This window comes from Heloderma suspectum, chromosome 2 (genome assembly GCF_057233095.1).
Source record: "Heloderma suspectum isolate Gila_16-S chromosome 2, 16-S_ref, whole genome shotgun sequence".
Lineage (NCBI taxonomy): Eukaryota > Metazoa > Chordata > Lepidosauria > Squamata > Helodermatidae > Heloderma > Heloderma suspectum.
In genome coordinates, this window is record NC_139459.1 from 189,950,342 (window position 1) to 189,968,194 (window position 17,853).

Below are 17,853 nucleotides of genomic sequence, written 5' to 3' on the forward strand. Positions count from 1 at the left end.
ACAGGACAGAACAGGAAGAGCCATGGGTCACTGTTTCCTCTGATGACAGGACAAGAACTGTGGGATTTTAAAAAGAAGGTATGTTCAAGATAAACATTAAGGGAAAGTTAATCCAATCTGTAAGTGTTATCCAGTCATAAAAATGAGCTGTCAAAGGAGGTTGGAAAATCTCCTTGCTTGAAGGGATTTCTAAAAAGCTAGACAGCATCTATTAGGGTCACCTCAGGGCAGATGCAGAACTATACGACCCATAAAATGGCTCCCAGATCTAAAGGGTTTCCTAGAAAATTACACAATCTTTCCCTCCCTCCCACCACCCACATTTCAAAGCAAAAGAAGCCGAAAACATAATTCTTCAGGCAGGGGCGCCATTTCAGCTTACAGTGGCATGATGCGTGGGAAAGGGAGGAAGAATTTAGAGAGGGGAAGATGCTCAGTAAATTTTAATGGCTCTCACTGTTGGGTGTATTCAATACCTAACAGCATTTGTTGTGGTTTAATTCAGTAGAAAATTTTTGAAACAACTTTCAAGGCAAAATAGCAGTCTGAAAGTCGTGTACAATTCTAAGATCAAACAAAATGGGGGTGTTTGGATGATTGCGGGGCGGGGGGAGAAGCCACTGTGACTTCTTCCCCCGCCCTGTGCGCACCGAGCACACACCCATCATTTACATAATTACCTGTGCTGTAGTGCAGGTTAGCCTGTCGTCCAAACCTGGCTCACGGTGTGGTGGGGGTGGGTACAAGCCACCCCTGCCGTGCTGCCTTTGATACACATACCTAATAAATCAGTCCATTTAATTGTTTATAATAGTGACCTGTTGTGTAGATCCAATGGCTTTCTTCACACGGAGCTTTTATCCTGCGATTGAGATTGCTCATTCACGGAAGTTTGCAGGCTCTTTACATGACGCCGTGAACCTCCAGGGTGTCTCCTGCACTGAATGCGCTTTGTTCCGTTTTTAAATAGATCACAGATAATGAGCTATCAAATCACCCCGTTGTGTTCCGCTTGAGTTCCCTCCGTGAAAAGAGTTAAAGCAGCAAGAAGAGGAGCGAGATCAATGAAAGATCATGGAAGACTCAGATACAGGGAGAAGGAGAGGGGAAGGGGATGGGGGGAAGGAAGCAGATGAAAAACGGAGTCATTGTGCTCCTGCATTTAAAATGGAAGCAGAAAGCCCCCTTTTAAATGCAGGATTTTAGGCTGGTCTAGAGATGCCCAGTCACTTCACCTGAAACATAGGTGCTTGTGCTCTGGTTGAATAACAGCATGTGGTCTGAAGCATTGGGAGAGACTGGAAGGAGGTTGTCCCTTGCATTAAATGCAACCCCTGCCACCAGGAATCTAGGGCAAGGCTGAATTGCCCCTTGACTAACCTTGACTAATCAAGCACCACACAGACGATGGTAATATAACAGGTTTATTATTATATTCAGCTCCTTGGCACGGCTCTAAAAACACAGACCGGCAGTGAGGGTTCTCTGTGTCCGAAGGAGTGGAAGAGTGTAGGAGGGCAGAGGCTGGAGGCTGGTTTATGTTGAAGGGGGGCAGTGCACAGTGAATGTTCTGTGCCTGTCTTCAACCCAGGAGCCATCTTCTATGTATGTTGAAGCAGGTTGATGATTGCACCGTCAATAGCATCGTCAATAACAGTTCACCATTAAAGCTCTCTAGCCACAGGCCCAATTATGGACTAAAACTGAAGAGGCTCACAGCTTTCTTTTTCCTGCTTCCCTGCTTAAGTCCCGAATACAGTCACAACAGTGGGACTAAATTTTAGGAACTCCTTCAGTTACGCAGCTGTGTTATCTAATGTGCCCCCCCCTCCGCATCTCTGTCTTTCTTCAACCAACCTGTGGCAGTCTTCTCCAACTGTGCTGGCTGGAGATGATGGGAATTGTAGTCCAACACAGCTGGAGGGCATCAAGTTGGGGAAGGCTGCTCCCCAGAGAAACGGGTTCTTGTTCTGTTGTACCCACAGAAGTATGAAATGCAGGAATATCAGGATTAAAATAACCAACGCATTAGCCTGTAGAGAGAGGAAGATGGTAATCCTCAAAGTGTGCCAATGAAATCATGAGACATTATCACTAACTAATTTCCCTTGACTTATAGCATTCCGCCTGGCCATGGCAACTAACTCCTGGATAATTAGAATATAATTTGCAACGTGATAACTAGGGATGGTGGAGAAATTCACCACAGACTCCAATGAGGCCGGATTCTTTGGAATCCGGCCCCCCGGAGTCCATGGCGGAATGGACTACTCCCCCCCCCCGCCACCCCCGAAATCATCCGCAGACGGACCCTACCTGCTACCGTCCGGTCCAGGTCTGTCTGCTGCTGCTGTCCATCCACTGCCCCGGACTGTGGATGCAAATGGCGTACAGCGTAGTGGGCGCCATTTGCATCCCTGCTCTTTTTGGTGATAGGCTACACAAATATTTATGTAGCCTATCACGAAAAGAGCAGGGGCGCAAATGGCGTCCCCTGCTCCGGACGCCATTTGCGGCTGCAGCCCAGCAGCGGAAGGAAGTCCGGCTGCGGATAGGCCCGGCCAGTGGCTCTGTGGACTTGCCGCGGAGCCAAGCTGGCCAGGGAGGATTCGGGGGGGAGGGACGGATCGCCTGCCCCCCCCACGGATGCTCAGACTGGAACGGTAAGTGGGTTTTATACAGCCCTAGTGATAACTTGAACACTGGCCAGCTCCTTACATGGTGACAATGAGATAGGGATGGCAGAGAATTCTGCCACGGATCTTGGGGAGGCTGAATGCCAGTGCATTTGGCCCCCTGAAATCTGTGGCGGAATGGCCCGCCACCCCCCCACCCCCCGCGGATCCCCCGGGGATGAGACTTACATGGGGCAGATCTTCCAGGTGGCGGCGTCTCCGGCGGCAGCTTCGGCGGCAGCAGCTGCGGCGACTGGTCTTTCGACTGGCTGCCACCGCCGCCATTTGCAGTTGTGTTTTGTTTTTTACACAGACGTGATAGGCTATGTAAGTTTTTACGTAGCCTAAAACGTCTGGGTAAAAAAAAAAAAAGCGTACGCAAATGGCGGTGGCTACGGCCGCCGCCATTTGCGTTCCTTATTTTGGGCCGTCTTACTCTACATAAATAATTACGTAGACTAAGACGGCGAAAATAAGGGGAACGCAAATAGCGCCCGCTACGCTATTTGCGTTCCCCTTATTTTCGCCGTCATAGTCTACATAAATATTTACATAGATTAAGACGGCCAAAAAGAAGGAACGCAAATGGCGGCGGCCATAGCCGCCATGTGCATACGCAGATTTTTTTGTTTTTTGTTTTTTACCCAGAGCCCTCCGTGGCCGGAAATCCGGCTGCATATGGCTCTGGCCTGGCTGGGCCTGGCTGGCTGCTCCGCGAAGCTGCCGCGGAGCACAGCCTGCCACGGAGGATTCCGGGGGGGAGGAACGGAGCGCCTCCCCCGCCAGCCAGGATTCCAGGGGGAGGGATGGAATGCCTCCCACACCACCATCAGCATAATCCGCGAAAGGTAAATGATTTTCGTACATCCCTACAACGAGAACACTAGTTTGCAAAAGGGTGGCGCCCCCTGTTGGCAAGTGAGCATACTGGCAATTTGCTTTCTAGAATACAAGGAATCCTTTCCCCACACTGTCCCTGTTCCCTTCATTCCAACACAGTCCTGTTGGACCCCAGTAACCCTTTGATCAGAAACACCACAAATATATATGATGCTAGTTTCTTCCTTGATATAGCTCTGACCCTCCTGTGAGTGCTAATGGAGAACGAGGAGCTGCTACTGGGCTAATGACCATGCAGTGTTCACACAGGAAGAGGCACCATTTGTGTGAAGAGGCACCAGCACATGAGGCCACGATGATCCTATAAATGTGTCTCTATGAGTGATCTTTCAAGCCCTAAACCAGGGGTGCAGGAGTTCCAGCCTGCGCGCCTTATTTGGCCCGAGGATACTTGTGCCACTCCATGGGCCCCATCCCATTGGCTCCACAAGCATGGGGCCAGAGCACATCAGGAATTGTCTCCTCCCACACTGACTGACCTAAAGACTGAGATCTACTTCTGTTGCCCTTTCCCCATTTTCAGAGATACCAGAAAAAGGGCCTTTTCCGTAGTGGCACCCAGAATTTGGAACACCCTCCCAAGGGAGATTTGCCTGACCCCATCGTTGCTCGTTTTTTGTTGGACAGCTAAGACTTCCTTAATTATTATTTCAACTGGCTTTTTAAAATGCAGCCTTTTCTATGACAACTTGACATCTGGCTGCTGCTCTTTTAAAAAAAATAGGATCGCGTCTTTTTTTCTTGGGACAATTTGAATTGAACCTGGGAACTACAGACCAGTCAGTCTGACATCAATCCCTGGGAAAATTCTGGAGCAGATGATAAAGCAATCCATCTGGAAGCACCTTGACAACAATGCCGTGATTACTCAAAGCCAACATGGATTTGTCAAGAACAAATCCTGCCAGACGAATCTGATCTCATTTTTTGATCAAGTAACCTCCCTTGTGGACTGTGGGAATGCTGTGGACATAATATACCTTGACTTCATCAAAGCTTTCAACAAAGTGCCCCATGATATCCTGATGAGCAAACTAGCTCAAAGTGGGCTAGATGAAACAATGATCCGGTGGATCCACAGCTGGCTACAGAATCGGACTCAAAGAGTGCTTATCAATGGGACCTTCTCAAACTGGGGTGAGGTAACTAGCGGAGTACTGCAGGGCTCAGTCCTGGGCCCAGTGCTCTTCGACATTTTTATTAATGACTTGGAGGAGGAGGTGCAGGGAATGCTGATCAAATTTGCAGATGACACAAAATTGGGCGGGATAGCTAATACTTGGGAAGACACAAACAAAATTCAAAGGGATCATGGTAGACTGGACCGCTGGGCAGAAAACCACAGAATGACATTTAATAGGGATAAATGCCAATTTCTGCACCTAGGAAAAAGAAACCAAATGCACAGTTACAATATGGCTCAACAACACTACAAGCGAGAAGGATCTTGGAATTGTTGTCAATCACAAGCTGAATATGAGCCAACAATGTGAGGTGACTGCAAAAAAGGCCAATGCCATTTTGGGCTGCATTAGTAGAAGCATAGCTTCCAAATTCTGGGAAGTACTAGTTCCCCTCTACTCAGCACTGGTTAGGCCTCATCTGGAGTACTGTGTCCAGTTCTGGACACCACACTTTAAGTAGGATGCAGACAAACTGGAGAGGGTTCAGAGGAGGGCAACAAAGATGATCAGGGGACTGGAAACAAAGTCCTATGAAGAGACACTGAAATAACTGGGCATGTTTAGCCTTGAGAAGAGGGGAGATATGATAGCGCTCTTCAAGTACTTGAAAGGTTGTCACAGAGAGGAAGGCCAGGATCTCTTCTCGATCATGCCAGAGTGCAGGACACGGAATAATGGGCTCAAGTGACAGCAAGCCAGGTTCCGCTGAACATCAGGAAAAACTTCCTGACTGTAAGAGCAATTCGACAATGGAACCAATTCCCTAGGGAGATGGTGTGCTCTCCCACACTGGAGGAATTCAAGACGAGGCTGGACAGCCATCTGTCAGGGATGCTCTGACTTGGATTCCTGCACTGAGCAGGGGGTTGGACTCGATGGCCTTGTAGGCCCCTTCCAACCCTACTATTCTATGAATTATGTATTTATTTATTATTAGTAGTATTTCTATTATTATTATTATTTTGTACTGATTAGCAACATTGAATATCTATGATAGAAAGGCAGAGTATAAATGCAAGTAATATTGCGCTGACTGCTTGTTGTTGTTATTCAGTTGTTCAGTCGTGTCTGACTCTTCGTGACCCCATGGACCATAGCACGTCAGGCCTTCCTGTCCTGTGCTCTCTCCTGGAGTGTGCTCAAGTTCATATTCATTGCATCGGTGATGCTATCTAGCCATCTCATCCTCGGCCGTCCCCTTCTCCTCTTGCCTTCAGTCTTTCCCAGCATCAGGGTCTTTTCCAGAGAGTTTTCTCTTCGCATTAGGTGGCCAAAATATTTGAGCTTCAGCTTCAGGATCTGTCCTTCCAATGAGCACTCAGGGTTGATTTCCTTTAGGATTGACTGATTTGACCTCCTTGCAGTCCAGGGGACTCGTAAGAGTCTTCTCCAGCACCACAGTTCGAAAGCATCAATTCTTCGGTGCTCAGCCTTCCTTATAGTCCAGCTCTCACAGCCATATATTACTACTGGGAAAACCATAGCTTTGATTATACGAACCTTTGTCGGCAAGGTGATGTCTGTGCTTCTTACTATGCTGTCTAGGTTTGCCATAGCTTTCCTCCCAAGGAGCAAGCGTCTTTTAATTTCATGGCTACAGTCACTGTCTGCGGTGATCTTGGAGCCCAAGAAAATAAAATCTGTCACTGCTTCCATATGCCAGGAAGTGATGGGGCCAGATGTCATGATTTTAGTTTTTTTAATGTTGAGTTTCAAACCAGCTTTTGCACTCTCCTCTTTCACCGTCAACAAGAGGCTCTTTAGATCCTCTTCGCTTTCTGCCATTAGGGTGGTATCATCTGCGTATCTGAGGTTGTTGATAATTCTCCCGGCAATCTTAATTCCGGCCTGTGATTCATCCAACCCGGCGTTTCTCATGATGTACTCTGCATATAAGTTAAATAAGCAGGGCAACAATATGCAGCCTTGTCGTACTCCTTTCCCAGTTTTGAACCAATCGGTTGTTCCATGTCTGGTTCTTACTGTTGCTTCTTGGCCCTCGTACAGGTTTCTCAGGAGACAGGTAAGGTGGTCTGGTACCCCCATCTCTTTCAGAATTTGCCACAGTTTGTTGTGATCCACACAATCAAAGGCTTTAGCATAGTCAATGAAGCAGAAATAGATGTTTTTCTGGAATTCTCTTGCTTTCTCCATGATCCAGTGAAAGTTGGCAATTTGACCTCTAGTTCCTCTGCCTCTTCGAAACCCAGCTTGTACTTCCGGTAGTTCTCGGTTTGCATACTGCTGAAGCCTAGCTTGTAGGATTTTGAGCATCACCTTGCTGGCATGTGAAATGAGTGCAATTGTACGGTAGTTTGAACACTCTTTGGCATTGCCCTTCTTTGGAAGTGGAATGTAAACTGACCTCTTCCAGTCTTGTGGCCACTGTTGAGTGTTCCAAATGTGTTGGCATATTGAGTGCAGCACTTTAACAGCATCATCTTTTAGGATTTTAAATAGCTCAGCTGGAATACTGTCATCTCCACTAGCTTTGTTGTTAGTAATGCTTCCTAAGGCCCACTTGACTTCACTCTCTAGGATGTCCGGCTCAAGTTCAGTGACCGCACTATCATGGCTATCAGGGACTTTTCAGATCTTTCCTGTATAGTTCTTCTGTGTATTCTTTCCACCTCTTCTTAATCTCATCTGCTTCTGTTAGGTCCCTGCCTTCTTTGTCCTTTATCATGCCCGTCTTTGCACAAAGCATTCCCTTGAGATCTCTGATTTTCTTGAAGAGATCTCTAGTCTTTCCCATTCTGTTGTTTTCCTCGATTGCTTTGCATTGTTCATTTAAGAAGGCCTTCTTGTCTCTCCTTGCTATTCTCTGGAACTCTGCATTCAGTTGGATAGATCTTCCCCTTTCTCCCTTGCTTTTTGCTTCCCTTCTTTCCTCAGCTACTTGTAAAGCCTCATCAGACAGCCACTTGGCTTTCTTGCATTTCTTTTTCTTTGGGAAGGATTGAGTTGCTGCCTCCTGAACAATGTTACCGACCTCCGTCCATAGTTCCTCAGGCACTCTGTCTATCAGGTCTAATCCCTTAAATCGATTCCTCACCTCCACTGTATATTCATAAGGGATATGATTTAGGTCATACCTGAATGGTTTAGTGGTTTTCCCTACGTTCTTCAATTTAAGCTGAAATTTTGCAAGAAGCAGCTCATGATCTGAGCCACAGTCAGCTCCAGGTCTTGTTTTTACTGACTGTATAGAGCTTCTCCATCTTTGGCTGCAAAGGACATAATCAATCTGATTTCGATATTGACCATCTGGTGATGTCCATGTGTAGAGTTGCCTCTTGTGCTGTTGGAAAAGAGTGTTTGCTATGAACAGCGTGTTCTCTTGGCAAAACTCTATTAGCCTTTGTCCTGCTTCATTTTGTACACCAAGGCCATGCTTGCCTGTTATCCCGATGATTTCTTGACTGCTGGTTTTAAACAAATAAGGCAGCAACCCTAAACACACTTCATAGAATCACAGAATAGTAGGGTTGGAAGGGGCCTACAAGACCATCGAGTCCAACCCCCACTTCCTAGAGAGTAAACCCCATTGGTCACAGTGGGTCTTACTTCTGAGTAAACATGCATAGGATTGCATCATGAATTGCTGATTGAAAAGCTACTAATAAATCAATAAATAGTTCAGAGGGGCTGTTATGATGGTAGTCCCCATGAAGTGTCAGTTCACACAAACAGGTATCTCCATGTGGGGATTATTGCCCCTGTTACACACCAGACCATAGTCCCAACAGATCCCAGATGGGCTGGAAGTGTTATAAAAGAGCAAATGTGAGTTTGCACAGAAATTGCACCTCCAGCCCCTTAACTGCTGCCTGGAGATGCCTCCCTCCATAATATAAACATTGGCCATGCCTGATGTAGGCTGTATGAAGTACTCTCTTTTCTTCCCATTCATCTTCCCTAAACAGCCACTTTGCGTGCTAGAAGAAACGTGACATGGCCCAAAGGCTGAACTTGCACTTCTCTGTTTTCTGGCTCCTACTTGTTTCTTTGTATTGATGACTAATATAATCATCCCCCACTAATGGAAATTAAATCTTTATATTTCTGGTCCACCAGCCAGCACATATACAGGCAGTGACCTGCATCCCCACCTGCATTTTTACTGTTTGTGACTGATATGCAAAACAAATGAAATATCTCTGCAACACACCATCATCTACACAGAAATAACACTGAGCTGCTGCTTCCTGTTTATGAAACATATAGCGTCCGAGGTCATGATCCTGCAGTGTTTAAAACAGCGGTCCCCAATCTTTTTGGGACCAGGGACCGGTCCGTGGAAGTCAATTTTTCCACAGACCGAGGGGGGGATGGGACCAGGCCACAGTAGGGGTGTGGGAACCCCCCTTACCTTGGGTCTGTGAGGGGGGCAATCCATCCCTCCCCCGCCCCCAGAATCCTCACCAGCCCTGGCTGGCTCTGCTCCGTGGCGAGTCCGCAGAGCTGCCGGCTGGCTCCGGCCGGGGGAGGACTTCCGGCCACTGGGATGCAAATGGCTATTACTGCGAAGAATAGGGCCGGAGCCAGCCGGCAGCTCTGCAGACTTGCTGCAGAGCGGAGCTGGCCAGGGCCAGCGAGGATTCTGGGGTGGGGGGGCGGGGGGAGGGACGGATCGCCTCCCCCCCGTGGACCCAAGGTAAGGGGGGGTTCCCACACACCTACTGCGGCCTGGTCCCTAACAGGCCGCGGACCAAGGGTTGGGGACCCCTGGTTTAAAATAAACCCCAAGGAAATGTAAAGTGCAATCCTATACATGTCAACTCAGAAGTATATCTTGTTTAGCTCAATGGGACTACTTCCAGGTAAAGGGGAATAGTATTGCAGCCTAAGGGTTGGAACCAGCCTTAGTCATACTTAAGAGAATACTCATCGAAATCAACAGGACTTAAGTCCCACTAATTTCAGTGGGCCTTCTCTAAGTATAATTACATTTGGCTTCAGCCCTAAGTGTATGTTAACATAGGAATCTGTCAGGCAAGTGATGAACATTATTATCATCATCTTCATCATCATCATCATGGGACTGAAGAGTGAAGACTGCTGTGTGCTGTAGCAGGGAACCCAAACATTCCATCTATACAGAGGGCTCTCTGAACTCTTGATCCATGGTGTATCACAGCTTGGAAGAAATTAAAATGTCCTCTCCAGTAACAACAGCAACAAAAACATTTTAATGCTAAATGGCACAGAATTTATAGCTGATGTTGAGAAAGATTCTGCCTCCATGCACTCATCAATTAGATATACTTCTTAGGCCCACTTTAACAGCCTGTATTATTTTTCTCCCGTTGTAATTGTCCCTCTACGTTAATGCATGCTATGTGTTTTTTACAGCAGCCAATGTTTTAAAAACATTTCCCCTTTGTATTGTTTGTTTTACTTTTTGCTGAATTGCATACCTATTACAAAGGCTTCACTGGTGTTTGGTGGTTGTTGTCCTTAAAAATTGTGTTTCTTTATTCATAGGAGACACACAGTGCAATCCTTGATCCCTCAAATAAATATCTATTGCATTCCATGTGTATCTTGCTCTCAAGTAAAAGCCCACACAGGAACTAGCTAACCGTTCAGAAGCTTAGACGGAAAACAAGCAAGCAAAACAAAAGCTACGTATTATCCAATCATAGTATTAATTCTTAATTATTAGTTTTATGGTAAAAATCATATGAATGTCTGTGGTAATAAGCAGCAACGTGGATAGAAATTTGTCTGGAAAAGACCCTGATGCTGGGAAAGACTGAAGGCAAAAGGAGAAGGGGACGGCAGAGGATGAGATGGCTAGATAGCATCACTGATGCAATGAATATGGACTTGAGCACGCTCCGGGAGACAGCGCAGGACAGGAAGGCCTGGCGTGCTATGGTCCATGGGGTCACGAAGAGTCGGACACGACTGAACAACAACAATCTGAGAGATGGGCAACTTGTGGTCCTCCAGATGTTTTGGCCTACAAACTCCCTTCGGCCCTCCCCATTGTATGCAGTTGTTCACCCAATCCTATGCCGATTTACTCAGAAGCAAGCCCCACTGCTCAATGCATCACAGCCTTTCTTGCATCAGAAGAAGTGGATTATAGTCCTCAAAAGCTTATGCTGGAAAAAATGGTCTCGCCTTTAAGGTGCCACAAGACTCTTTGTTGCTTTCGCCACTATAAAGTAGCACGGCCACCCCTCTGGAAATGTCCCCAACTTGGTTTTTACGCCGCACCCGAAGAGTCTGCTAGCCCAGAGTGGACCAATCTACAAGGAACGTTGTTACATAAGGAAACTGTGAAGAGTGAGGAGTACAGATGCCAGTGGAGGCTGGTGGCCCCGGTTTCGGTGGGGCTGTGCATCCATTCTGAATTCAGTCGGAACCCGCCAGAACTCTAAGGAGCTATCCAGGGTGCTCATCCTAGTTTGGAGATCGGGTTCAGCACCGTGGATAGCTCCTTTGGAGTTATGGCTGGTTCTGACTGAAAGCTAGAATGGATGCACAGCCTCCCCGGAATCGGAGCCACCAGCCTCCACTGGCCGACGCTGCCCGGGCCTTTCCCCGCCGCCTCCTCTGTTCACCGCATCCCTATGATTGCCGAGAGACTAAAACCCCCATGAGCCCGCCCCTTCCGGAACCTCCCCCCCCCCCGGAACCTTCGTTGCGCCTCGAATTGTTTCCAGGCCGGACACAATAGCCCTTGCCCTCGCCAAGATGGCGGCGCCCGTGCGCCAGGGCCGTCCGGCACTTGGGGACGCGGGGCTCTCGGCCCTCCCTGGCGGGGCAGCGGCCTACGGCAACTTCCCAGACTATTCCCGCTTCCACCCGCCGGAGGGACGCGTCCGTCTCCTGCCCGCCGCGCTGCTGAGCGAGCTGTTCCCCACTCCACGTGCGGGGCGCATTTTGGGGCTGGACGTGGGATGCAATTCGGGGGTGAGAGGGGGAGACCGAGACGAGCGGAGAGGGGAGGGGAGGGGGCGGTATCGGGAGCTTTGGAATAGCACTGCTCCCACCTTCTTTCCTCGAGCCTCCCCTTTCCTCGAAATTCAACTGGTGCAGCTGTTCTTAAGAGTTGGTCTCACACTTCTCCGGGGGTGGGATGCCTTAAGGGTGGACAAAGTAAGGTGTATAATGATACATGTGTCGTGCTGATACTTTGGCTGAGTCTCTCCCCACCCTTCCGTCCGTCGGGGGAGAGAAAGAGCCTCTGACACTTGGAGGAAGAAAGGGGTGCAGGGCTTTAGCATGACACTTACCTTAACGTTAGGAGGTAGCCAAGGGGGTGTGTGTGTGTGTGTGGCCCTTCACTAAAAAACCAGCAACAGCATGATCCTTGCGTGGCTGTCAGCAATGTCAGCAGCTGCCCGTGCAAAGTATCTTCTGTTCTCACTCGAGCAGGGAGGTGGCTGCTGCTTTTGCAGGGGCAAAGAGCTTCCTGCAATAGGCACAGCAGAAGAGGTTGGAGAAAGTGGAGAGAGGATAACATACACACGCATACGCGCTGGGAAATCGGGTTCATCCAATGAAATGTGTTGGCAGTAGATTCATCATAGACAAAGTGAAGTACTTCACAGAATTAATCTATGGGCCATTAGCTTAGATGGCTTTAAAAGGAAGATTAGTTAAAGTAATATGTCTGTCAGTGGCTAATAGAGATGTGGGTGGCTGTACAGAACCTCCATGTTCAGTGGCAGCATGCCACAAGATACCAGTCATGGTGGAGGGCTATTGCTTTCGTGTCCTGCTTCTGGGGTTCCTGGAAGCATCTCATTGGTCATCTGGGAAGCAGGATGCTAGATTAGATGGACTTTGGCCTGACCCAGCAGGGTTATTTTAAACAGATGTTTAAAAGCCTCTTCCAGAGCTGAACATTGTCATTAGATGGTGTTGTGCCACAATACTAAAGGAAAATGTGTCTTGCTATTTTGCAGTGAATGTATATAGCATCCTGACTTGGCCTGTATTGTAGTTTTAATGGTTCTGCTTTTCATTAATTTGTCCTGTGTTTCACAGTGAGCATCTGTGTGTGTGTGTGTGTGTGTTGCTTAGCCAACCACTCATTGATGGCCTCACCATGTCAGAATTGTTTCTGCTTGGTGATTATTTGTTAACTTTTTAAAATATCGTAAAATAAACATGCACACATGTAGATAGTCCAGCAGGACTCCTAATTGCCAGCCCTTTTTCGCAGTGGATTTTCTTTTTGGACATATTCCTTTTTTCCAAATATGTGACTACCTCACCATGCCATAGTTCTGTATACACATACAGTCTGATCAAGGGTGAGCCCTAAAAGAGGGATGACCAAGTTCTATCTTGTCAAGAACAACACTGTTCTCTTGACAGTGATCTGAGAAGTGTGTTTTGTCATAACAATAAAGCCTCTTCCCACGGGGCTCCAAAAAGTAAGTTGGCACCAAGCGGTGGGGAACCTATGGCCCTCCAGATGTTGGACTCCAACTCCCATTTGTCCTGACCAGCATGGCCAGGGATCATTGGAGGTGCAGTCCAGTAGCATCTGGAGGAACACATGTGGCTTACCCCTGCTGTAACAGTTGCACATTTTACAGTTTCTATACTCTCAGATGTATCATTATATACAGATGCGTACATCTTACTTTTATAGGTTAAACAAATCCTGTGAGGCATCCAGGTAGCTCTTGTTGGAAATGGGATGCTGGGCTAGCATGTGGTCTGAGCTAAGAGGGGTGTTTTACAGATTACATACATACATCCCCCCTCCTCGCCCCAAGATTAGTAACATTACAGTGAAGAACAGCATGAAAAACAATGCTGTTTTGTACAGATTGTGGGCAGATCTGTAGAAATTTTACTATATTTAGATTGAAGGGCTTGTTAAAGTTGCCCCAGGACAGCCATCCCTGCTCTAGAAGTTGTTAGAACAAAATATGCAGACTGAAAGGCTTCTTTTTTCCTTCTCTCTTCAGGAGCTCAGCATTGCCCTCTACAGACACCTCCTTGGGTTGCAGGAGAGCAAAGCCAGCCCTGAGCATTCTATGGTTGGGACAGACCTAAACCTCCTGTGCTGTGACATTGATGCTGGGCTGATTGAGAGAGCCAAGCAATGCAGCCCCTTCCCAAGCTCCATTTCTTATGCCACCCTCGATATTATGGACCCCAGTGCAAGAGAAATGGTGCTGAGCTGCTATTTGAGCAGGTTCGGCCGCTCGATGTTTGACATTTGCTTCTGTATGTCTGTGACCATGTGGATCCACCTGAATCATGGGGACAGTGGTCTGGTGAAGTTCTTATCCTGCCTTGCCTCTAAATGTACGTACTTGCTCATTGAACCACAGCCGTGGAAGTGTTACCGAGCAGCTGCCCGGCGCCTGCGGAAACTGGGCAGGCACGACTTTGACCATTTCCGATCGCTCACCATCAACGGGAACATGGCAGAGAAAATAACCCAGATCTTGACTAAAGACTGCACCATGGAACTTGTGTGTTGCTTTGGAAGCACCAGCTGGAACAGGAGACTCTTGCTATTTAAATCAAAAGCAGCTCAGCATCTGCTGTGATTAACAACGTAGAAATTCTTATTTTTGGTCAGAGAGAAAGTGGTGTGTTATTGGCAGGGCTGTCTGTATTCTGCGGTTCTCTGAACTCACTGAAAGGGTGCAGAACCTGGCAGAGAACACATGACTCTGCATTCTGAAAATCATGCACTGCTATTTTTCTATTTTTAAAAAAATACTTTTCAAGCCATTAAGGCTGCAAAAAAAATGGTCTTGGAATATCTGTTGGCCAATATTGGTGCAAACTCAGAAGCCAGGAGAAGGTTGCTGAACAGGGGACTTCCACTGATTGGCAGTGGGCCAAAACACCCCATGAAGTGCTTATACTCTCCCCATGATGAACAGAAACTGAATGAAATATACCAGATGCAGTTAGCTTGTATAATCAAGACAGGTTCCCTGATTCAGCTTTTCTTGCCTTGCCACAAAATGCTGAATTACATTTATTTCTGAAATACTGCCATAAATGACGTATGGTTTTATCTCTTTTTTTTTCTACATGAGCAGTACCAAATAACCATTGTTTGCCACCCTTTCCTGCTTCTCTGGGGAAACATCTAAGGCCCAAGCCTGTCAAAATTGGGTGTGGGGGTGAGAGAATGCCTCCTTTACTATATTGGTATTGCTCTTCCTCCTCCTTGGGTTCAGAGGCACATAGGGGTGTTGATGTCTGTGTGTAAAGCAGCCACACTGACCCCCACAATAAACATCCTGCCTGCATCTGAGGTTTGGGCTCTGTGTGTTGCTCAGCTGTTCGAATTTTCATGGAACTTTTAAAAGGCAAAGTAGAGTTAGAGGCTACAGCAGTGAATCAAAAGAGCTATAGGGAGAGAGGATGCTTAATCCTGCAGGGTAACACTGTGGTGTCTGGGGAGGGTACTCTTGAGCAAACAAACAAAAAGGTTAAGTGCATGCATGTGCGAGCACATGCACTTGTCACACTCCTGATTGCTTTAAAGTAAACTGGTGGAAAAATTATGTGACAGTTCATTATTTGTAGCCTGAGATTCCTTCACTGTTACGAATTGCTAGGAGAATGAAAACCATTTCTGCTGTTGCCATAAAACTTGGTAAAGAGGAGGTAATGTAAGGGATTGGGAAGAGATGGAAGCAAAGGAAGAATACACTAAGGAAGAAAAAAGAGGGGACTGCGATAGAAGTAGAGAGGAGGGTTCTGTGAGCTGCGAAGAAAAAAGGGGTGTTGGGATGCAGAGAGAAGAGAGTGCTATAGGGCATACAGTTGTATGGAGGGTTAATGGAGGATAGATTGAAAATAAATTGCTGCATTAAAATAGTAAAAAAAAAAAGAAGCTTTTCTGTTTTTCATGTAGTAATGCAGCCCTCTTGAATAACTACAAAAATAAAAGTGGCCCCCACAGTTGGAGTTTTTCAGCCCTCCTAAATGTTACCATTGCCTGTGCTAAAGAGATGATGTTATTTGCACTGTTGCAGGGGTGGGGCATCTCGGGGAGGGCTACAATGTTTTTCTATGTGCTCTGCAAGCAGAGACACACGGCATCACTCATAGAATCATAGAATAGTAGGGTTGGAAGGGGTCTATAATACCATCGAGTCAACCCACCTGCTCAATGCAGGAATCCAAGTCAGAGCATCCCTGACAGATGGCTGCCCAGCCTCGTCTTGAACGCCTCCAGTGTGGGAGAGCCCACCACCTCCCTAGGGAATTGGTTCCATTGTCGTGTTGCTCTAACAGTCAGGAAGTTTTTCCTGATGTTCAGCCGGAATCTGGCTTCCTGTCACTTGAGCCCATTATTCCATGTCCTGCACTCTGGGATGATCGAGAAGAGATCCTGTCCTTCCTCTCTGTGACAACCTTTCAAGTCCTTGAAGAGCGCTATCATATCTCTCCAGTCTTCTCTTCTCAAGGCTAAACATGCCCAGTTCTTTCAGTCTCTCCTCATAAGGCTTTGTTTCCAGTCCCCTGATCATCTTTGTTGCCCTCCTCTGAACCCTCTCCAGTTTGTCTGCATCCTTCTTAAAGTGTGGTGCCCAGAACTGGACACAGTACTCTAGATTAGGCCTAACCAGTGCTGAGTGGAGGGGAACTAGTACTTCATGGGATTTGGAAGCTATGCTGCTATTAATGCAGCCCAAAATAGCATTGGCTTTTTTTGCAGTCTCATCACATTGTTGGCTCATATTCAGTTTGTCATCTACAACCATTCCAAGATCCTTCTCACTTGTAGTATTGTTGAGCCAAGTAACCCCCATCTTGTAACTGAATTTGGTTTCTTTTTCCTAGGTGCAAAACTTGGCATTTATCCCTATTTCATTCTGTTTTCAGCCCAGCGCTCCAGCCTATCAAGATCACTTTGAATTTTGTTTCTGTCTTCCAAGGTGTTAGCTATCTCACCCAATTTTGTGTCATTCACAAATTTGATCAGCATTCCGTACACCTCATCTAAGTCATTAATAAAAATGTTGAAGAGCACTAGGCCCAGGACTGAGCCCTGCAGTACCCCGCTCGTTACCTCGCCCCAGTTTGAGAAGATCCCATTGATAAGCACTCTTTGAGTCCGATCCTGTAGCCAACTGTGGATCCACCTGATAGTTGTTTCCTCTAGCCCACTTTTACCTAGTTTGCTCATCAAGATATCATGGGGTACTTTGTCGAAAGCTTTGCTGAAGTTGAGATCTATTACGTCCACAGCATTCCCACAGTCCACAAGGGAGGTTACCTGATCTAAAAATGGCATCAGATTCGTCTGGCAGGATTTGTTCTTGACAAATCCATGTTGGCTTCGAGTAATCGTTTTCAAGGTACTTACAGACTGATTGCTTTATCATCTGCTCCAGAATTTTCCCAGGGATTGATGTCAGACTGACTGCTCCGTAGTTCCCCGGTTCCTCCTTTTTACCCTTTTTGAAGATAGGGACAACATTAGCCCTCCAGTCATCTGGCACTTCACCCGTCCTCCATGATTTCTCAAAGAGAATAGCGCTTCTGAGAGTTCTGCCAGTTCCTTTATTACTCTAGGATGCAGTTCATCTGGCCCTGGAGATTTGAACTCATTCAAAGTAATTAGGTGTTCCTTGACCATATGCCTATCGCTCTCAAGCTGCAATCCTGCCCCTTCAGCCTGTACTTCACCTTTGCCAGGGGGGTCATAGACACTCTTTTGGGAGAAGACTGAGCCAAAGTAGGAATTGAGCACCTCTACCTTTTCTTTGTCATCTGTTATCATTTTGCCATCCTCATTGAACAGTTGAACCACCATTTCTTTCCTCTGTCTTTTACTGTGCACGTAGCTGAAGAAAGCCTTTTTGTTGCTTTTAGCATCCCTCGCTAACCTCAGCTTGTTCTCAGCTTTAGCCTTCCTGATGCCATCCCTGCAATTCTGTGCTACCTGCCTGTACTCTTCCTTTGTAGCTTGGCCTTCCACTTCCTGTATGTGTACCCTCATGGGGACCCTCTCAGTGATGGACACTTCCCTTGTCTCTTGGGTCCTCAAGTGCAGCACTCTTTCCCCATAGAAGCCAATTGGAGCCATACAGTTAAATGAGAGAAAAAAGGTATGTGCTTGGGAGCACCATTGGGTTGAG

General features: G+C 47.0%; 2 protein-coding genes across 2 annotated transcripts in view; both read left to right on the plus strand.

The window, feature by feature from the left end:
* Positions 1-17,853, plus strand: part of LOC146353610 (exendin-4) — a 491,914-nt gene that overhangs the window by 337,087 nt on the left and 136,974 nt on the right. The window lies entirely within an intron of this gene.
* BCDIN3D (BCDIN3 domain containing RNA methyltransferase) lies at positions 11,440-15,666 on the plus strand. The gene is made up of 2 exons (XM_084836887.1): positions 11,440-11,686; positions 13,702-15,666. Exons 1-2 carry the CDS (start codon positions 11,468-11,470, stop codon positions 14,290-14,292), a joined length of 810 nt encoding a protein of 269 aa, XP_084693013.1. The 5' UTR covers positions 11,440-11,467; the 3' UTR covers positions 14,293-15,666.

Excerpts from the sequence above, each read along its gene's own strand:
- BCDIN3D (XM_084836887.1), top strand. The coding sequence starts at position 11,468 with ATGGCGGCGCCCGTGCGCCAGGGCCGTCCGGCACTTGGGGACGCGGGG. Across the intron at positions 11,687-13,701 it reads ACGTGGGATGCAATTCGGGG|GAGCTCAGCATTGCCCTCTA; the intron begins GTGAGAGGGGGA and ends TTCTCTCTTCAG.